At 44.0% G+C, this 22605-nt stretch overlaps 1 protein-coding gene across 15 annotated transcripts; it reads left to right on the plus strand.

Moving 5' to 3' along the window:
* The first annotated feature begins 13765 nt into the window (after nt 1-13765).
* LOC123098266 (uncharacterized) lies at nt 13766-22144 on the plus strand. 15 transcript variants are annotated; one of them, XR_006447692.1, is made up of 8 exons: nt 13766-14210; nt 14303-14489; nt 16980-18517; nt 18608-18676; nt 18783-18871; nt 18970-19079; nt 21111-21197; nt 21696-22144. XR_006447692.1 is itself a non-coding variant. In XM_044520219.1 (8 exons), exons 4-8 carry the CDS (start codon nt 17034-17036, stop codon nt 21885-21887), a joined length of 630 nt encoding a protein of 209 aa, XP_044376154.1. In that variant the 5' UTR covers nt 13766-14210; nt 14303-14489; nt 15017-15102; nt 16980-17033; the 3' UTR covers nt 21888-22144. The 15 variants fall into 15 exon arrangements, 6 of the variants coding, with proteins under 6 accessions (XP_044376154.1, XP_044376151.1, XP_044376149.1 ...); XR_006447695.1 differs by having other exon boundaries at nt 21768-22144; XR_006447694.1 differs by having other exon boundaries at nt 18811-18871.
* The last annotated feature ends 461 nt before the right edge of the window (nt 22145-22605 follow it).

Genomic DNA, 22605 nt, shown 5'->3' on the forward strand with positions numbered 1-22605 from the left:
TCAAGAGGAGGCTGGCAGAGAAGATCTTGGAGAAGTGCAACTCAGATGAGTTCACAGTTCTTGTCCCTGGCGGCAGGCGCAAGAGCTCAGGGAAGATCATCAGGTGGGCTAGGAGACAGGCAGTACTCGCTCCTCACCCTTCTACCAGAGCAAAGTGGTGTCGTTTCTTCGATCGTTACGATTGAGAGTTGTTGGTACTAGTTTTTTTAAGTATGAATGAGAGTCTGAGCTATGTATCCCTTCCATTTCTGTACAACTCTTTGTATGAAAGAAAGTTTGGATGGTGGAATCTATGAATGTTTGAATAAATGAATCAATGTTTGCATCGGTGTTGTCTGAATCTACCCAGAAGTCACAAACACTCAGGTTGCATAATGCAACCACTTAGGTTTCAGCAAGCAAATACATAGGTTTCATAAATGCAAACACTCTGGTTTCAGGAAGCAAATACATAGGTTTCATAATGCTAACACTCAATTTTCAGCAAGCAAATACATAGGTTTAAGGTTGCAAACACTTAGGTTTCAGCACTCATACAACAAGACAACTTTCTCAAATGTTGGAATCTTCAGTAGTTACCACTAGCTGTGAAATATGCCTTCCACTTTCCAGTTGGCTTCCTAACCCTCTTGGACCCAATCTCCATCTCAGAGTTGGCAGCTTGCCTTGGAGCATTGAAAACTGTGTACCCTCTGCTAGATGTTGATGCTCTGGTGTTCTTTGCTGGAGAAGCAATGGATGACCTTGTGTTCTTGGCTGGTGAAGATGTGCTAGGAGCCCCTGTATTCTTGGTTGCTTTGGTCTTCTTGGCAGGTGCTGGAGTAGCAGAAGCAGCTCCCTTGTTCCTCTTTGCTGGTCCTGGAGTAGTTGTGGCTGTTGCAGGCCTCTTCCTAGCTATGGCTGGTGCTGATGGTGCTGATGGTGGTGGTGGGGGTGAGGGTGGGGGTGCAACCACACCTGTAGAAGCTCTGGTAGATGAAGAGTAGTCTGACCTATTCTCCTGCACATTTAACAAAGTAAATTATAATTAAACCACCTAGCCTATGAAACAGAAGTTTCTTTATCAATAAGTATACCTGGTGATTATTCTTTCTCATCTGCAGTTTGGGTTTCAGTGGAACACCACAAGTGGTATATCTGTGACCTTGCATATTGCAATTGCTACAGGTCACTGTCCCAATTCTTGATGTATCCTTCTTGGCAGGCACCTCAAAATGTCCTTTCCTCCTAGCTGTCTGCTTTTTACCCTTCTTTTCTTTGAATACTGGAGGAGATATGTCATCCCCCATGGTGTGTGGCCAACAATCAGGGCCTGGAACAGGGTATATAATATGCTTGTAGGTTTCACAGTAGAGGGGCTTCTTGAAGAACTCATGGACAAAATCTTCAGGGTGTAGCTTCACCTTCTGCATTGCTGCTATAGCATGACTACATGGAACAGCTGTCATATCCCACCTCCTGCAGTCACAAGTGTAGTTGTTTAGGTTTACACAGTAGGTCTTTTCTGAACTACTTGTAACTTGCCAAATTCCTGGTCCAGCCATATATGCATCACAATATTTTGCCCACTTCTTGGCCTCCTCCAATATCTCAGAGTAAGTGGGTGTGATATCCCACCTACATGTCTCTGTCTTCTCCCTAATCTTCTGAAACTTGATCATGAGTTTTGTCCTAATTCCTTCAAGCATTGTCCTTATGGGCTTGTTCCTAACATCCAGAATAATCCTGTTGAAAACTTCACTAAGATTGTTTACAACAAGGTCTGTCTTGCATATAGTATCCATTCTATGCCTGGCCCAAGTATGGACTGGTATGTTGGACAACCATTTCCATGCCTCCTCACTCTCTTTCTTCAATGCTTCCATGCCCAGATCATGCCCATGCTTAGTGAAAGAATATGCAGCCTGGTCTAGATGTTTTTTCAATTCATCCCCTCTAAACCCAGCTGATTGGAAGTTGGCATATATGTGTCTTAAACAAAATCTTTGAGGGGAATCAGGAAATACATCCTCTATTGCATTGAGCAGACCCTGTTCATTGATTTTGTATTAATAACTAGTGAAGTAAGTAGAGAAAAGCAGTACATAGTGCAAGGAAAAGCAGTACATAGTGCAAGGAAAAGCAGTACATAGTGCAAGGAAAATCAGTCAAATCATGAAGAGTAGTTGTACCTTTTGCCTGTCTGACATAATTGTGTAGGGCCCAAACTTGTTGCCACTACCAATTACTGTCCTTAACTGTGTAAGAAACCAAGTCCAACTATCTGTCTCCTCCTTGTCAACAACACCAAATGCAATAGGGAAGATGTTGTTGTTGCCATCCCTCCCTGTTGCTGCCAGGATTTGCTGCCCGGTGCTTAGTTTGATGAAGCATCCATCAAGACCTGCATTTTAAGCCATTAGTAAACAGCAACATGTAATGCAATCCCTATTTAAGCACTATACAGACTAGATTTACCTATGAAAGGCCTGCAACCATTTAGGAACCCCTCCTTATAAGCAAACAGACAATAAAACATGTAATGAAACCTTGGGATAGGTGCTGGGTGGAGTTCAAATTCCTTTGTTGTCACAACACACCTACTACCAGGGTTTGTGTCCAAAACACACTGCAGATAGTCTCTTAACCTGTAGTATTGTGTCTTGAGATCCCCTTGCACAACATCAACTGCTTTCCTCCTTGCCCTGTAGGCCAAACTTTTTGGAACATGTACTCCAAATTTCTTTTTTGTATAACTCAGTATAGTCTCAACACCTGCACCAGGATTGGATCTTACAGTATCCTCAACAGCCTTTGCAACCCACTTCATGGTAACCTTTGTGTTCTCTCCACTTGCTCCACAGGTGTGATCAAGATTCATCTTCTTGATGCTAAAGGTTGACTCATGGGCAATCTTAGAAGCAGTAATATAAAACTCACAACCATGCTTTCTATCTGAGCACCAGGCTATGATCCTACTTGGATCATTCCTATGGTACTCAAAGTTCCTAAGTGTCCTAACATGGTAGTTTCTCAATGCTTCTCTGAACTCTACCACATTCTGAAAGCACAAATGAATCCTAAACTGTTCATGTGCATCAGGCCTAGAGGAATCATACCATATTCTCTCCTTCTTCTTCTTCAATTTTCTCTTGCTGCCACAAGGCAACCTAGGTGCATCATCTTCTTCATCAGAAATGCCTTCATCACCTGGAAAGCAGAACTCATCAGCTTCTGGCACGAAATCTTCAAACTTTTTGTGATCTGGCTCACTGTGTGATCTGCTTGTTGGGCCTTGTTTCCTCACAGGTATCTTCTGTGCCACAGTTTTCACATGATCTGAAACTTCTTCTTCATCATCTTCTTCAGAACCATTTGGCTCCTGCCAAAACTCTGAGGGTTCAGAAGCACCCCCAAAATAATGCTCAGCCATCTCTTCCTCTTCCCTGTAGTGCTGACTTGTTCCTTCACCACCTTCATCTTCTCCCCTAGCCCAAGACTTGTATGAAATTTTCTTCCCTCTGTAATCACCCCTGAAAAACTCAAAATCTGAAGAGGATTTGTCCAACTCATCTTCATCTTGATCTTCTGCTTCAATGCCTTCAATTTCCACTGCCTCTTTTCCCTTGTTGAAATTACAGCTCTGTTGTGTGTTAAAATATGGATCAACAGGCACAAGTGGGGGCTGTGAAGATTTTGAGACAGGGAAAAGGACACCTTCTTGGGAAACACTATAAACAATGGGATCACCAACTTGACTAATTGGAATCTGCTCTTCAAGCAAGGTGTGGTCCATGTTTGCATCTGCTGGATTTGGGTCACTAGCCTCTCTCACTGTTATGTTTAATATTTTCTTCTCAGCAAACAAATCTAGCATCTCCTCCACCTTCTCATCACTGTCCAAAACCTCAATCCCCTCCAGCCCCTTACCCTCATCCTTAACATATGACAGACAGGCATCCAACCCATAGCCCTCAAGTTCAATAAGTGCTAACAAAAACAGGTAATTCATTTCTGATAAGGAAAACTTCCTTTCCATGTTGTCTCTACCCTGAAAATGCAGCCTCAATTCCCATACTTCATCATCCAAACTATGCAAAAAAAGAAACAACACATTCAGATTTCTTCAGATTTTCAAGTTAAAAAGTATGCAACAGTTTCACTTGCACAACATATCATCCAAACCTAAACCCTAATTCATATATTGAGTACAATGTATACATAATAATATACCAAAGAACTAATTCATTAACAATATAAGAAACAAATCCTAACCCTAGTTCATAAATAAACTAAGAAAAATAATTAAAACAATTCATAACTTACTCCACGCCACCAAGTGAGGAGGCCCACTGGTGCCCGCCTTCTGGATCCGCGTGGATGCATTTGGCCACTGCCCTGGTCGCGCGGAACGCCGGCGACATCTGGACCTCCTGCGTCGGTGGCCCAGACGAGCGCTGGGTCGGGAAACTTGCGCTGCCTAGCCACTTGTTGACCTCGGAGTGAGCACCGCCCTCGCCGCTGGCTGTCGGCCCAGGCTCGCCGTCGTCCTTCTTCTTCGCCGCCGCCATCGTCGGGGGAGACAGAGAGCACGGGGGGAAGGAGGAGCGAGAGAGAGATGCTGCCGACAGAGAGAGAACGGCAGCGAGCGAGCGGGTGCAGTCCGACCGCACCGGTCGGTCCGAATAACGGCCGTTAACGGCCTCGCCGTCACGCGCGGCGCTGACGTGGCCTGACAGGCGGGCCCGGACCGTCAGAAAACGGTTTAAAACGCTAGCAACGGGCGATTTGAGTTTTTTGAGACAACCGACGAAAAAAGTGGTAGGTATCAGTCACAAACAAAAAAGTGGTGGTTTTTTGGAACCATAGGACGAAAAGTGGTAGTTTTATGCTATTTACTCAATTCGTCGAGCAGCGTATAGAATTTGCTCCAGCCCGTAGCCCAGTCAAAATTTGGTCCAGTTGACTATCGGTCCAAATTTTTATGAAGCGGGTGGGCATCAAATACCTCCTGCCAACTTAACTTTAAGGCTAGCTTCCGGCTTCAGATTACAAGCTAGAAAAAAAAACATGAACGAAGAAAGCAAAATTAAGCTAAGCACTAATAACTGATCCATGTGAGAAGCAATTAAAACAATTCAAAAAGCTAAGCACTAATACAAATGTTGATCACTTAATCAACTAGGAACTAGGAATACACATGTCTTTGCTGACTGTGCGCCTGAAAGCTACAAATACAGGATACCAACAGGATGACGACGAAACTGAAAAAAGTAGAAGACCACCTGGTTGAAGGCTTCAAGCCCTTGTGGAAGTATGTGTAATACAATGATCTTTTAAGGAGCCCAAGTACAATACCGAGACATTCGCATGCATACATACATACATACATACATACATACATACATACATACATACATACATACATACATACAAGACACAACACTCACGAGCAGCGTATAGAATTTGCTCCAGCCCGTAGCCCATTCAAAATTTGGTCCAGTTGACTATCGGGGCACCCGGAAAGAAAAAGACTATCGGGCCAAATTTTCATGAAGCGGGTGGGCATCAAATACCTCCTGCCAACTTAACTTTAAGGCTAGTTTCTGGCTTCAGATTACAAGCTAGAAAAAAAAACATGAACAAAGAAAGCAAAATTAAGCTAAGCACTAATAACTGATCCATGTGATAAGCAATTAAAACAATTCAAAAAGCTAAGCACTAATACAAATGTTGATCACTTAATCAACTAGGAACTAGGAATACACATGTCTTTGCTGACTGTGCGCCTGAAAGCTACAAATACAGGATACCAATAGGATGACGACGAAACTGAAACAAGTAGAAGACCGCCTGGTTGAAGGCTTCAAGCCCTTGTGGAAGTATGTGTAATACAATGATCTTTTAAGGAGCCCAAGTACAATACCGAGGCATTCGCATGCATACATACATACATACATACAAGACACAACACTCACAATCTAGATACTCACATAGCATCTCACTGAAGATTGAAAACATTTTATGCACCCACTCATGGGGTCAAACTAGTCATGTTTGGTTGAGCTAAGAGCATCTACAACCGGGCGCCCCAAATTCGTCTCAAATGTTCGGGCGGACGGTCCGGTCACTGACCGGTCACAAAAAATCAATCCAGACGGGCACCTCAAACACCTCGGTTGACCGGCACCCCTCATATTAAGCCCAAATATGGGGCGGATATGGCGTGCCCGGGCGCGTCCGTCGTGTCGGGCTGACGATGAGGTCCCACACGGAATCGCCCGGAAACCCGGCGATCCGACGGACGTCTCCTCCTGTGGGGGTGTGAACGCCACGTAATGCCGCTCCAACTCGCCACCCGAGGCCAAATCTACCTATTTAAGCCCGTCGACATCTCCAAACCCTAGCCACATTCACCTCCTCCCTCTCCGCGCCACCAGCCCGAGCCCATCCACCTCTCACCCACTCTGCCGTTCTTCCCACGCCCTCCAACTTAGCCATGGTTTGGCAAAAGATAACCATGTATGATATGCTCACGTTAGAGCGCGGTTCCAGATTGAGTAGGAATCCGGGTGAGGCGCACCGCGCGCCGCACACATCGCTGTCGGCTTGCCTCCGGACTTGTCGGAGCCGGAGGAGGAGGAGCAGACGGAGGAGGAGGAAGAGGAGCGACAGTCGGCTGCGATGAAGGTGGCAGATCTGGAGAAGGACGAGGCAGAGCAGTCGGAGGAGGAGCAAACGAAGGAGGAGGAAGAGGAGCGGCAGTCGGCTTCGATGGAGGTGGCGAATCTGGAGGAGGACGAGGCAGAGCAGTCAGAGGAGGAGCTGGCGCCGGCTCCGGGCTTCAACTTGGAGGATGCAAAGGTAGAGTTCGCGGTCGCCCAGGCAGTCGAGATGGCGGAGCAGGCAGGAACGGGCGGCGACCGGCATGCTCTTCGATGAGGTCGAAGCGAAGATGGATGCGGAGGCCGACGCGGAGGAACCGGAGCTGCGGTTGGCGCCCATGTACCCGGTACCGGGCATGAAGATAGTGAACGTCTCCGACGAGGACTAGGGTAGTATAGGTTATTTAATCTACGCAGTATGTGGATTTCATCGTTTGCAGTGCTTTTGTATGGATTTAAGGTTTCTAGTATGAGATATCTGGATGCAGATAAACAAATTTAAAACATGATTGGTCACTATTTGCGAGCAGGAATTGGATCTACTGTCGGGGTTGTAGATGCTCTATTTGGCATGAGTGTTACATTTGCCATTACTCTGTAGCGTAGGTGATTTCAAATTCTTTTAGACTTTTACCTGCGGGGTCCACAGCCAAATAAAGTGGCACATATCCAGAAATAAGAGATGAAACCTCCTACAAGCCTCCTCAGAGATCAGCGACTCTCGGCCGTCGGATCAGTTTGCTTGATGCGTTCTGCACCATTAGATATCGCTCCTGGAAGACCTCGTCCGTCGGATAAAAAAAAGTTGCTGCTGGAATGAATAGTTACCCCCGTTTCGTGTCACCGCCTGTAAAATTGGGTGGCCGCCGAGGGCATTTTCGTAATTTCGCCTAGGGGTGTATAAAAGGAGACGACCCGTGTGGAGATGACCTAGCCGCTCCCCAGCCCGCACTCGCGCCCCCTCCCTCGTCCTCGCCGCCCCACCCGCATCGCCCTGCCCTCTCCTCTCCCTCTCCCTCCCTCAGTCCTCGCCGCCCCGCCCGCATCGCCCCGCCCTCTCCTCTCCCTCTCCCTCCCTCAGTCCTCGCCGCCCCGCCCTCTCCTCTCCCTCTCCCTCCCTCGGTCCTCGCCGCCCCGCCCGCATCGCCCCGCCCTCTCCTCTTCCTATCCCTCCCTCAGTCCTCGCCGCCCCGCCCCGCGCCGCCCCGTTTGGATGCCCCCGCTCGCCCCGCCCTCTCCTCTCCCTCTCCCTCCCTCAGACCTCGCCGCCCCGCCCACATCGCCGACGCCCCTCAGACCACGCCGCGGTGGACCTCCTCGTCTCCCTCGCGCCACGCCACCTGCAACCTCCCCCCTCCCGTCATCAGAAAGGAAGGGAAGAGAAGAGGGAGAGCGAGCAGGTTCGACGGTGGCCAAGGGCTCACAAATCCGCCGGTGCCGTCGTCCGACCTCGGCCTCTGAGTGTGCTCACGCCATGGCCTGCTCGAGACGCCGCCCTTCCCCCCTGCTCCAACCCTAACCCTAGCATTGCTGCTGCAGGGGGGTGGATCCCAATGGCAGCGTTGCAGTCCTCTAAATCTGTGGGGAAGAAGGAAGAAGATGGGACTCATATACATGCCTCTCTCTGGTGGAATTGAAGATCTGCCCATCCCTGCATCGTGTAGACTATGGCCTGCAGGTACCCCCTTGCTTCTGTTTTGCTATGTGCATGCTTTGTTTAAGTGCATATTGTGTTCGTTGCTATCTGCTGCAAGGAAAAAATAATCTCTGTAATATGCATGCTCCACTGCCTACTAATTAGTGTCTTCTTTGTTCTTCTGAAATTTAGCTGCGGTCACCAATCACTTGCCCGTACATTATGTTACCACTCATGACTCATGATTATCTGACTTGCTTATGCAATATATCTCTTATCATTGATAGATATATGAGTGATTCATGCGAAATCTATTTTTGCTAGGTTGTCTGAGACATGTAGCCGATAATACTTTTCATATTTAATGTTCATATTGTTGTGAGTTTTGGAAAGATTTAAGCTTTCCTCAGTTTCCCCACTGGTATGTACTTCTTGAACACTCTTTGATTATTTCAGAAAACATCTGATGACATGGACGTGATGGGGTAAGTTGCGAAAACTCATGGGGCCATACAACAAGTTGACATAAATCCTGAAAATGTTCACAGCCTGTTTGAAAAATACATTATTCATCGGGGGACTAACTAGGATATCATTTTGTGCCTAGATATTTAAACAAGTCAATTGCCAAGCTACAAATGGGGCTGGCAATGTGGCGCAACAAGCCTAAGCTGCTTGAGAGTGCAGATATGCATGAGGCAGGAAAGGAAAAAGGCTTCAGTACCATGAAGACCTGGATGCCTCAAGGTTCATACTTTGCAATGCTATTTGATTTTTTCTTTTGTTGGCCTAGCTATTGGTTGCTGAGTTTATTTTTCTTAGTTAGAACATATGCAGATGATTTCACAGGAACCCCAAAGCCTGCAACTAACAAGGAATGTACGGGCAAATGTGCAAGTACATAATTAAAGAATTGAATCGGATCATCTATCATCATAGCAAATAGACTCAAATCAAATATGATTATTTATCATAATAATAACTAGAATAACTGAATAGGGTTATTAATCATATGCAACCATTTTTGCTTCTTCCCATTTTGCATCGCCGTGTTTATTCCATGTAGTAGTAAAATGTTTTTTTATGTGTTCGTTGCAGGGAGGCCTGCGAGGAATGTGCTCCGACCGGCAAGGTGCTGCTCAACAGCGAGAAGCACCATCGGCGTCAGCAGTGTCAGCGTCACCGCCTCCTCGGCATGCAGAAGACGTCACTCCCAAATCATCTCTGTAATGCATCCAGGTATACCAGATGCTACTACTGTTCTCCCTGCCCCTATCTCTATAATTGATTGTTCACTAGCCTGGCCCATGGGAGCACCACGACTCAGGACAATGTTTTAGTAGACGTAAATGATTGTCGGTTTATTGAGTTAAGATTTGTTTATGGTGAGGTCATGCCATGTTGTTAGTGGGCACAAATATTTAGTGAGTTATTGGTTCAGGAGATCAACATATGGTTTAGTATCTATGAAGAGATGAGTCTCGTGGCGGTGAGCGGAATGGAGACAAGGATGGCGACTTGATGCTTCTCGGAGACCTCCTCTGGAGGTGAAATTTCTGGGCCTTTTGTTTGCTATTTTACAGAGTTGGATCTCGTGTTGTTCTTCAGCTTATGTCATGTAGTTTAGATTCATATATACACTACTTAGTTAGGAGCTGATTGTTTATATATGCATCAAGCAATAGTTGGTACTCGCTGATTACATTAACGGTAACTACAGAAACCTTTCCATGCTCAGCATTATCGGCGACCTCTCTGATTTGGATTTGTACTTCGTTATTGTGAAAGGTTTTTTGGGCATCTGATCGAGATCTGGAGAAAGTTGGGCCGTCGGATCTAGGATGAGCACTGCTGGAATGAACAGTTACTGCCTCAACGCGCTGCCTTTTACTTCATTTTTTCGGTCTGGCGTCGCTGGCGTGTGGGTCCGCTTGCGGGTGGGCCGCGTTTGTCAGCGACCGTGGCTTGGATATGGCCCGGTCGCCCCGTCGCACGCACCGGCCGGTAAAGATCTCGTGCCACCGCACGTAATATCCTGCGCCCGCCGAGGATACGTCGGTAATTTCGCGTCCAGGCCTCGTGCGTGTCGTGCTGTGGTTCACCCCGTGCGGCTATGGGGTGGGGAAGGGCAGCGCCTTGCCTTTCGTGCTCATTCATCCCCTTCTTCTCCTTCCCTCTGGATTCTTCTACTAGCCAGCCATCAGGAGCTCCTGGTGGTGCTCCTGGATCTGGATGTGCTATACATCACCTCCTCGCCTCTTGGCTGCTTCGGTGCCTGTGGCGTTCGTGCTCATCGGTGGGACGGTGCAAGGCGCAACTCCGATGCAGTGGCGTGTATGTGCGGTGTAGGAAGCGGTTCCTCGTCGGCTGGACGGCGTCCAGGCGCAACCCCACGTCCACTGAGTAATGCCTCGGCTACAACCTCCCTCGGTGAGCCCCATCTCCCTCCCGCTCTGCTTCGGCTACTATATGGGACATGGACAGGGCTATGATGATCAGTTATGGCTTATATAGGCATGCTCTCGAGCAATCGAGGCACTTATGGGTATTAATTTGGATCCCCCCTCGTTTCTTTGAGCCATTTTTTGATCACGTTTTTATTTTAGTGGCTCTGTCCTTGGATGGTCATTTCTGATGAGTGATAACCAGGGCAGTTTCACATGACCCACCGGTTGGAAGCCATTCTTGCTAGGGCGATGATGATTAACCGTGGTTGAAATAAATGTGGCTTTGAGCAATCGAGAAACCTGTGGGTATCAAGTTGGATCCTCCCTCTTGTCTCTAGAATCCTTTTTGATCTTGTGATACTTATTGTTCTGTCCTTGGATGGTCATTCTTGTTGAGTGATAACCAGGACAGCTCCACTATATAAACAGATTGATCTGGTGATAAGAGATGACGGGGGTAGGTTATGTGATCGAGGAAAGGCAAATCTAAGCCCACTATGCATTGAACCCTAAACCCTTTTTATTTGTGTTTAGAGGTGTTGCTTATTTATTCTCTAGTGTTTATAGCCATCTTATGTAAATATTTCTTCTCTTTGATACCTTTATTGCATATGAGTTGTTTTTCATCTTTTATTGTTTGTTGTTGGTCCTTGATTTAATCTGGTTAAGAGTAAGTTGCACTTTGTTATTCTGGGATAAACGATGGTTTGGCAATGCTATTGGTTCTTCATGAGTTCAAAAGAGGATTTATGATATTATTTTATTGTTAAATAGTCACAACAGTAAGATTCTTGTATCTGTTCGCCGCGAGGAGCAATGGGGCATTGCACACTTATGTGTACTGCTACCTGATTATTGTTGGTCTTTTGTATAAAGGCCTTGCTATAATTTTGTATGGTCCTTCTTCCCTAAGGTGTATTATGAATGTTTTTCCGAGCTATGGAATGTATTCCTAATCCTGATCTATAGAACTGCCTTTCTGAACTTGATGTCTAAGTTCTACTGGACAATGCTTATTGGATAGACGCTCATGGGTTAAGTTATTTGATGCATTGCTTTCACTATCAAATTGTTCGCTACTTTGAGGATTTGGCTGCATACTGTATTGTTTTGTATTTGGTGGACTGGACCAAGAGCGCAGAGAGGGAGATCTTCTCTGCCGCACCGGCGACAGCAATATGGAAAATCCAGTCCACGGTGCCACCAATGAGAAAGGTAAACACGAGCTTTTGGAATATGGATTATCAGAACATAGTCAAATTTGCATGCCCTTGAAACATCTTCAAATTCTGTGACACACACACACCAAGATGCTTTTAAGATATCCATAAGTTTGAATACAGAAATTGGTTCTACAGTTTTCGTCTATATTATTTGTTGAACAGTAAACAAGGATATATTTCTTCCCATGATCTAAAGGCAACAATTCCTCTTTTCTTCGCTTCAGAACATTTTAAATTTAATTCTGTGACTGAAGTTTCACATACATGCTTAAAGAATCATTATTGTTCTATTTTTCTTGTTTCCAGCCTTTGGCGTTTGGTCTTAGGATTCCTACTGAGAACATCATAGCAAATCAATTGCTATTTGGATCATCTGGTTTTTTATACAGATCCCACTTCTCGAAGGTGCTAACCAGGCCAACAAAAAGGGCTCACCTGCTAATAAGGTTTGAAAATCCTCTTAGTGGTCAATAGAGGTGTATTCAGGCCCAAAACTTACAGGGCTGTGACAAGAAGTGTGGTCAGCATAGGTGTATTTAACCAAACTAATGTGACCTTATTCTAAATTTTGCTCGAGATTAAATTTTCACAGAGATCTAATTAAGATTTATTAAATCGCTCTTATATTATATGTTGGTTTGTTCCTTTATACTCCAAAAGGAAAACAATATGAGTAAAAAAACTATGTCAATGAATTGAGGTATCAGTTTGCCTTCCTTTTATTGCACTCATTGGATAATTGTCTGCTTTCAAATTGTTACGACCTTTGATCCATATAACTAAGTGAGTGTTCTATCTTTTCAGTTTCTCTATCTGTTTTCAGGATAGAAATGTTCCTCGGCACCATGAAAAACGTCAACGGAGGAACAACCTTTTATTTTATTTTATGTTGCCTCTACTATATTGTTGTTGCCACAAGGATTTACCTGGACACGGAGCCACCATGATGTGTTTAAAAATGATTACATTATCCTGTTCTAACCCGATGGTGTTAGAAACATCTTGGCATTCAAGCATGATTAGTTCATTGTTTATTAATTACAATTATGTAAAAAAATCACTGATCATTGCTTGATAGATTTTTTTGATATGCCACCATGTGCATGGGTTATTCACTGGTACCGATAAATGTTATTTACATGTTTTGGATCATGGATGATTGTTTTGAGTGAAAAAAATATCAGATAAAAGAAAGCATGTGATAATGCTGATAGATTGAAACTTTGATTCCTTTTCAGAGGCCCTTTTGGATCCTGCCTTCCCAGTCTGTATGAATCCTCCTAATCCAGCAAAGCCTTGAAACCTTTGTGTGAGCTAAATGATAATTTTTGCAACATTCAAAATTGTATGTTGTCTTATAGTTTCATGACGATGTTGAACTCAATGGTGTTTTGCTCCTACTACATGTGAATGTTTCTTCTTTCTTTTATTTTGTCATATCTTGTTTGAATATGTACGCTAAACTTGATTTCCTACTAAATTGAGCATTCACTACCTGGCCATTGCGTTGTGACCGGCACCCTTGTGCGAAGGCGCGATCCCGATCTAGTCCACAAACAAGAGACGGCAGTAGCACCGGGCTCTCTCAGAGTTTAGCCAATTTCGACCGTCAGAACGTTTTCTGATGAGTTTTCGACCGTCGGATCTCGCTCCGGATGGATCTCAGCCGCCGGATAAAAACAGACGCTTAGCAATGAATCGTGCCCTCTCGTTCGTGCCACCGCGTGTGAATTCCATGCCCTCACCAGGGCATTTTCGTCATTTCACGTACAGGTGTATAAAATGCTGTGGCGCCCGTGGAGAAACCCTAGCCGCCTCTTCTCTTCCTCCCGCCGAACCCTAGGCGCATCTTCTCCTCTTACTCCCGCCTCAGCTCTCTCCTCCCTCCTTCGCCGCCGTAGCTCGGCTTCCTGACTATTTTCCCCTCGGCCTGCTCGCGCTCTGGGTGGCGCGCCGCCACCGCCGCCGGCAGCTGTCAAGAGATGGCCGAGGCGGCCGCGCTGCTCTAGGTGGCGCGCCGCCTCCGCCGCCGGCAGGAGGGAGCCGCGGTGGCCTCCGCGCAGCCCGACTAGGAGCTCCCCGGCGAGCAGCCGTTCCCCTACGAGAAGAAGGTGAGGAGGACACGCCCCTGCGTCAAGAGATCCGTCAAGAGATGCTCGCGCCGGGAGAGGAATCCACGTCTGCTCCTGCTGCTCGACTGATTCCAGATCGAGGGACGCCTGCTTCTGCTCGCTACGGGCGGCGCCCGCCGGCCACGCAGGTCATGTCTCCTTCCTTCATCCTTCATCTGCAAAACGTGCCAAGAAAGACGAATTTATTCACCTGCATTTTTCTCGGTCATTTTGGGCGCAGAAGTAGACTCAGCGGACATTATGTCGTGGACGAACTGTAGGCGGCTCAGTCTGATTGACACAAGAAAGTGGCAAGGCCAGCTCCATGTTCCTCTAGCAGAACTGGACCACCAATCGTTATAGTTCTGGTCTCAGGAAGCAGGATGAATTGGTCCATCAACGAACACTTTTGCTGCAGATCTTGGCAGGTAATTGCTAACTTAGCAACACCAATACCTCACATTGATATCCGTACAATGTCATCATAGGTGGTTTATTACTCTTGGTTTTCTTTTGAGAGGGTAGTGATTTAAGAAGAATAGTTTGAACTTGAGACTACAAATAATCACAGAAAATATAGGTGTAACAGTTATATGGGTGTACTTAGATCTACTTTGGTGGTGACATCATAGGGCATCACAAAGATAGAGTTGTTGATTTGATTTTCAGCCAGTTAATTTCACATGGAATCTATAACGTAAGTTAAGTATTACTACGATTTCTCCCTTAAGTATGATGAATCACTTTGTTTAAAACAGCAGATATTTGTTAATGGTGCAAGCTTGTAATAGGTATTGTGACAAATTTGTTTTCTCAATGATGATGGAAGTTGATGAAAGCACCAAAGGAACAATTGAATAAGACATGTTTGACAAGAGAAAAACATTAAGGGGAAGAAAATGATGGACAATCTGTTCATTGGCTGCAGTTTTTTTAACATAGTTTCACATTGAAGGAATCATAGAGCTATCAAGGTGACTGCAAAAGTTTCAAGAAGTACATGTGGAGCGCATCGAGCATATAGCATGACGTGTGTATATGGTAATAATAATATAATGTTGGGTTGAGATCACTGTAGATTTTGGCACGAATTATCATTGATAGACGCTGCAAGATATCTAAAGACGATATTGATTGCCAACTACGTAGGCTAACTTATTGTAGTTATCACTGGTATGTGATTGTTATAGCTTGATATTTTTTGGTCCTCATATTTTCCCAAGTACATTTATTTGTGAGTATGCATTGCAAAACGACTTTGTAAGTGACATGCCAATGGATAACAGTTACATAGGAAAAACTGCCTACAAAATCACACTAGCTGTTTATTCATACATATTTTCATAATTTTTGTTTCAGTTACCTTTATTCATTCAGAGTGGGAGAATACATATATCATAGTCATTAGGTTGCATAATATCAGGAAATATTGAGTTGTAATTCACTCAAATTTGTTGTTAACTGTTGTTGTGAAATATATGTTTTACAAATATAACTAATACTTCTCGCAAAAAAAAAACTAATACTTTCCTAAAATATTTGTGAGTTCGGTCACTTTTAGTCTCATTAGAGAAATTAAGCTTTTGTTATGAAATATACATATTTCACATTGTTACTAAAAACATGGTCCCAGTAAGTATTAAACAATAAGAAACTTAATTGTGGTATAAAGAAGTTCTGTGCACCATGCAAATGTATCACTAAAGTAGAGTTTGAAAGTGATCAAGCTAGAGACATGCAGGAACATTTAGGGATAAAGATTCAACATCTGGCACAAGCAAACTACATATACTATTCAACGTTGGTTTCCCACTGACATTTGGCTTGTGAGAAACACCAATGTCAGTATAAACTTTCTTTAGTTCATTTATACGCCTATGAATGTAAGATCATGTAGTAAAGTTTTTTCCTTTTTTCTGGGAGAGCCTTTAGCTTGTAACAAACAATGTGTTGTTTACTTTGTGAGAGCTTTGAACAGACGAACCAAGTAGAAACTACACATGCCTTACTTTTGTAGGTGTGATGCCTTAGCACATTTACCAGGAATATATGATTTCATATCTGACATTGTCATATCTTCTACATCAATGCTTCCCATCACACAACATAAATTAGTGATTCAATTTGATATGGAAGTGTTCTAAGAAATTGCCTAATGTTCTAAACAATTAGTGGTTCAAATTGTTTTTTATTGGGTTATTGGTGTGAGCTTCTTGTTCCCTGTCTGGATCATGTTAGGCCCTAGGTTTTTTGTTCATTTGCACATGGATTCTTGGTGCTTTTGTTCTTTTCTTTGTTTGTTTACTATTTATTTTTGGCTTTATACCAATAGCCTGCTGGTTTGTCGGTTGGTCCTGCTCATCATGCGCCGTGCTATTGAGGAATGTAGGCTTCAATTTACTCTGGTCCATTTGAGTTAGGCTGCTTTATTTAGGTTCATTTACTATGTTAATTAGATTCCTAACTTAGTGATTATACCTTTGCTACCTATTCAGTCAATGCTCTGCTCAGTTTTAGTTTCTTTGGGCATGTGCTCTATATAGCTTTATGGTCTCTCCTTCTGGCCTACCATATTGTTTTATAATTTATTTATGTTCACAAACCCAGGCTTAGTCAGTGTTATACCGTATTAGACTATGTGTTCTGTCCAGCAGGGATTATTTATCTGTGCTTCTTGGTGTGTCCAGAGAGTCTGATTAGAGAAAAGTCAGTTCACATCTCAGTAGCTTTTGTTGTTTAATTAGTCAGCATGTGCAGGTTCATATAGTAGTACACATGTGTGAATAGAAACTCTTCATGCAAGGTGGCAGTAAAAGGCCTTTTGATTTTACCTTCGGCACTATAAGCAGCTAATAAATAGGCGCATTGATAAGTTCTGACCACAAGAATGTTCTAACAAATCTTGTCCTTGATTGCAGCTAAAAGAGAACTGACTAGGCCCCGGTCATCTCCACCCCTGATGGTGCTCCTAGATGTGCTACACGTCGCCTCCTCGTCTCCTTGGCCGCTTCGCTGCCAGTGGCGTTCGTGCTCGTCGGCGGGACGGTGCAAGGCGCAACTCCGACGTGGTTCCTCGCTGGTTGGACGGTGTTCAGGTGCAACCCCGGCGCCCACTGAGTACTGCCTCGGCTACAACCTCCCTCGGTGAGCTCCACCTTCCCCTGCTCTGCCTCGGCTACTGTATGGGACATGGACAGGGCTATGATGATCAGTTATGGCTGATATAGGCATGCTCTCGAGCAATCGAGGCACTTGTGGGTATTAATTTGGATCCTCCCTCGTTTCTTTGAGTCATTTTGATCACGTTCTTATTTTAGTGGCTCCTGCCCTTGGATGGTCATTTCTGATGAGTGATAACCAGGGCAGTTTCACCCTCGTGAGAACATATTGATCTGGTGATCCATCCAGAAATAAGACCCGTGGCAAGTTCCCTGGTTCCTCAGAGCTCAGGCACTTTCGGCCGTCAGATCGATTTCCTGATGCGATTCTAGCCGTCGGATCTCGCTCCGGATTGATCTCGGCCATTGGGTCGAGCTCGAGCTCCTGTAGCAATGAATAGTTACTCCCGCGGTGAGATATCTCGTGCCATCGCGTGTGAATCACGTGCCCCATCGGCCGGAAGCCATTCTTGCTAGGGCGATGATGATTAACCGTCGCTGAAATAAGTGTGCCTTTGAGCAATCGAGTTACCTGTGGGTATCAAGTTGGATCGTCCCTCTTGTCTCTAGAATCCTTTTTGATCCTGTGATACTTATTGTTCTGTCCTTGGATGGTCATTCTTGTTGAGTGATAACCAGGGCAGCTCTACTGTATAAACAGATTGATCTGGTGATAAGAGATGATGGGGGTAGGTTATATGATCGAGGAAAGGCGAATCTGAGCCCACTATGCAATAAAACTGCAGCTACCTCCCCTAATGTGTGTAGTATTGAAGGAAAAAAAGAACTTTTCATGTCTTCCTACTTTAAAATTCAAAAAGGTTCATTCTTCCTTTGCTGGTTACTTAACCATGATTTTTGTTTTGCTTTGGTTCTGGTTGAGATACTAAAGGTTGTTTATATACGAAAAGAACAAACACTTGTGTTTTTGTATGCCTCAACTGTTGCTTAGGATCCAGTGTTGTAGTGCTTTGCCTAATTACAAATAACTCTAATCAATAATAGTGGTATCAATAGTGGTTCTTTCCTTCTGATTTGAACTGAGAGAGAGCCACTGATTCTTGATCTTAAGGTGACCCCATTTTTCTATGCCTCATGCTCATGCTGCTCTATGTTCCCTTTTAAAAATTCTTGCTTGCATTTTGGGTTGGTTTCTGCTCTATGTTCTCTTTTAGCGTTTCTTTCCGTTGTTGCTGCACTCCCTTTTGGGCGTTCATTTCATGCCCAGGATCTTGCAAATTGTGCCTGTGCCGAGCTTGCTTTAGAGTACGGGCTGCGGAGACGTCGAGGACCTCAAGGTGAGACACGTTCGATTAAAGACGCGGGACTCCTCTCCCCGTCAATCTCGTGCTGCTTCTGCTCACCATCCCTCTCTCTAACTGCTACAGGTCACCGATGTTGTGGAGCTGGACGAGGTTTCCGTGCAGTTCATCGACCGCCTGTTCTTCCTGGAGAAGGTGAGAAATCGTCATCGATCCATCAAGCTAGCTCTTCGCCATGCATGGAGATTGATTGCAGACAGTCCTTAACAACAACCCTTACTTTTCTGGGCCCTAATGTAAGATCAATCATGCCTGTTACTTCAAGCTAGAGTGTACTCTGAAGTAATCTGAAGTCTGAAGATTTGATAGCTCTGGATCATTATCATGCATGTGGGTGCTGTGTTGATACATGCTCTCTGCATGCATATGTTGTTGTTCATTCTGAAACAGACCTGAACCTAACATTGAGTCAACTTCGTCCATGGCAGGTTGCAACGGCCGTGACGGCGTCGAGGCTCGGCCGTGTGGCCGTCGACGTGGAGCAAGCAGAGGAGGAGCGACTACTACTCCAACGGCAGCCTCTTCTCCCTTGTCCACGGTCAGTGCCTCTTCTCCATTGCTGGTTGCTTTGCTCCTTTTATGTTGCTGTACACTGAAATGAAATGAAATGAGATGAAATGAAATGTATGCACTAAAATGAAATGAATATACTCCAATTTGAAAAGGAGTATATAGGTGTTGAGCTGTTCCAGGAATAATAATGCAATAATCCTTTGTTCTCTTTTTCTCTTTTTCTTTTGCAATCCATCACTGCATTATTATTCATGCCACCGTCCTCTACTCGGGAGACACTCTGTTTCGGATGCTCTGTTTTTATTATTGTTCCTTCTGGTTTCTGTTGCTGCTGTTTGTACTTCCCTTGATTATTTTAGTGAGCGGAGTTGTGATCTGTAATGCCAATTTTGCATTTCTTTTGTTAGCGGAATCGTGGTCTGTAATGCCAATAGGCAAGGAATCTTTTTGTTTTATGCATCAATGTGCCGGTACCATGTATTTGATTTTGTCTTGGTACACACATGACTTGATCATGTGAATGATCAATGCGTGTCACATTATGGTAGTTCTTTTACAAGCAACAGAATTTAGCTAATCCCTCCTACTGTATAGAGGCTGCCTCAACATATTCCCTCTTTAGTTTCCAGTCTCCTACTGTTACGGTTTAATTTCCTTGGAGTTTCTTTGTGATAGTCTAATGGGCAGTCATTGTTTCTTTATGCATGAAAGCACAAATTGTGAAGGAAATAAAATGCATGTATGTTCTGTTTACTCTCTCTTCCCCTGCCTCTGATATGTCCACCAAACTGTTGGGTTCACTTGAAGGCAAGGATGTTATTAATTTACTCTTGCAGGAATTTTTGTAGAAAATATATAGTTTTACTTAACGACGAGGGCTCACCCTCGGATTTCTGTTATCATAAACCAGTGTCCTATAGGAGATAGAAAGTATATAGCAATTTTTTTAGTTTTCACGATGTTTGTGTCTTTCATGTTCAGTTGGTCAATTAGTGTAGTGCTTATTGAACTTCTTTTGGAAAGGAGGCCAGTAAGAAGATGTCACCAGTGCCACTGATTTTTTGCTTGGGTACACTATTTTTGGCTGTAACATTCTGAATAATAGTTTGAATCTGTCTAATTAAACATTCAGTATACATAGAGTGTTTTATGTTTTTCACCACCGAAATCCATGGTACTAAGTAATTTACTTAATCTATTAACATCTGACATACTTCATATATTAGGCAAATGCAACCTATGCCTCAGCTAATTGATATATTAAACCTCCCTACCATATTCAGAACTGGCATGATGCAGAACTCGCATGGCTTACCCTGCTACAAAGGGAAAAACATATAATTTTGTTATTTTGTACATTTTGTTCTTGGTTTCTGAAGAACCAAGTGGAACCTAGATTTTCATCGATCTCTCCGTCATTGTTCATTATCTAGAACTATGCATGATATTGCATCTGGGCACTTAAATCTCGGTTTAAGTTTTGTGGGCTGTGCATATCCGATATGGAAATCATCTTGCCCTATCATTAGGTCAGCTCAATCCCAGCGGACAATTTCTTTGTTGCTCTATTATGGGGCTGTTTGGATTGATCCCAGAGCCGCCATGCCAAAAAATTGGTCGTTGACTGAGTGGTCTATGCGTTTGGATGGACGCCGATTCTTTGGCGTGCCCAGGCTAGCTCCACATCTCAGTTCAATTCCACGCCAGTTATTTGGCGAGAAGCAGGCAGCCGATTGCTCTGCCAAAATTTTGGTGCCCCCGTGATTGGCAGGGTTGGCTCGGGCAGCATCCAAACAGGCCATATATATTTATATTAAACCATATGTTTATATCTTTCTGGTGATGCATTTGGTTTCTGAATTGATATTTTTTTTAAAGTGCATTGATCCTTGGTGGTGAGAAAAATTTACTACAAGTTCAGTTTCTTTAGTGTTGCAGAAAAAGTTGACTACTAAATACTGATGCATACTAGACACACAACTTATTTGATTCCCATTGCCATATATCAACCTAGCTGAACTAAAGATGACTATTGATGTTTCTGGATGATCTGCAGTTCGGTCGGTGCCGTGGCGGAGGGTTGTCTTGTGGTTTGACCGGAGCGGGGGCACACCAAAGAAGCGATCTCGTCCCCATTGGTCAGGTACCCTTCATCTTTCTCTCGTTCGACCTCTCCAAGAAAGTTATATAGGTAGAGTAAGCTAATTGTGTTTTCCGGGCGCTGTATAGGACACTGCGGTTAACGATTGTTCTCATTTATATTGATGTTGCTGATTATCAAATCAATGGCTGTTATCTAGAGTGCTTCTCCTTCAGATTTGACGTACTATGTCTTCCAGTTTATACTATATATGATTTCTTTTCATGGTTTTAACTAATTATGGATATGTATCTAATTATGTTATTTTGGCATCAACAAATTACTCACCTAGCATTTATTCTGCTATATGGAAACAATCGGTGCCTATTTCTTTTTATCTGAACTCAGACATAATTCTGCTATATGTAAACAATCATTGGTTCTTTCCATTCTATCTAAACTGAGAAATAACTCTAATCAGTTGTTTTTTATTTACTGTCCAAGTATCATTCTTACCTAAAACTTGTGCCAAAACTGGTTTTTCTTTCATATGTGCCATAGATTATCCAACCCCCTCTGCTTCTGTACAATTTTGTCGACTTATCTGGCATTTTCTCGGCCGTGTGGAACCAGCACATCTACCTGCGAATCTCCAGGCTATGGTATCAGCGGGGTTGCTTCGATGATGGCCCTATCAAGAGTATACATGTGTGCTCTTCTATAGGGAAATCATGCCAACAAGATGGTGCCTAATGAGGTCATAGACATGTTTTGGACACTTTGCATGAGAGAAATTTATACAAGTGTGCCAGGATCCATGTGAGGTTCCCTGTAACAATTCTGAGGGTAGTGGAAGGCACGTATACGTTATGGTTCACTAGATCAACAATTGTCTATCACCTTGAGGGTGTTCCATTTGGTCAAGTTTGTTAACATGCTTAGTTGCTTCTTCTTTATTATGTTTCTGCTCCAATAACTTTCTCATATTATATCACTTTTGTTATTAACCATCGTATCGAATGGCTGCGCTTTTGATTTCGAGCTTCCTGTCGAGTGACTTTTTTTAAATCTAATGAACGAACTGAGATCGATTATGCCGGTACTGAGTGGTATTAGCTCTCACTTCTGTCATGTTTGAATGTTTCTCTTTCGCTGTATTGTTACCATATATGAATACATATGATATACATGTATTGCTACTGGCTAAGCATTCCCTACTTGACAAAAAATGTTTGGACCGGCGTGGCGCCAGGGCGCGATCCCGATCTAGTAGAACTAGAAGGCATGTTATCTCTTCTCACCTTAGACATATGAATGCAGATTACTGTTGGCAGTTGGACAAGGAATATTGATATGTTTCTTGCTAGAATTTAGCATCGTTGCAGAATGATGTTCAGGTTCCCTCTCCCCCCTGAATTAGCAACACCTTCGCAGTATGTGTGTGAACAAGATGTCGAACGTCATTTCGGTA

This window comes from Triticum aestivum, chromosome 4D, assembly GCF_018294505.1.
Source record: "Triticum aestivum cultivar Chinese Spring chromosome 4D, IWGSC CS RefSeq v2.1, whole genome shotgun sequence".
NCBI classification, from domain to species: Eukaryota; Viridiplantae; Streptophyta; class Magnoliopsida; order Poales; family Poaceae; genus Triticum; species Triticum aestivum.

Bases quoted from the DNA above. Each gene is read 5' to 3' on its own strand.
- LOC123098266 (XM_044520216.1), top strand. From the start codon at position 18,331: ATGTTCCCTTTTAAAAATTCTTGCTTGCATTTTGGGTTGGTTTCTGCT. The intron at 18,518-18,607 runs GTGAGACACGTT...TAACTGCTACAG, and splicing joins GAGACGTCGAGGACCTCAAG to GTCACCGATGTTGTGGAGCT. The intron at 19,080-21,110 runs GTCAGTGCCTCT...GATGATCTGCAG, and splicing joins CCTCTTCTCCCTTGTCCACG to TTCGGTCGGTGCCGTGGCGG.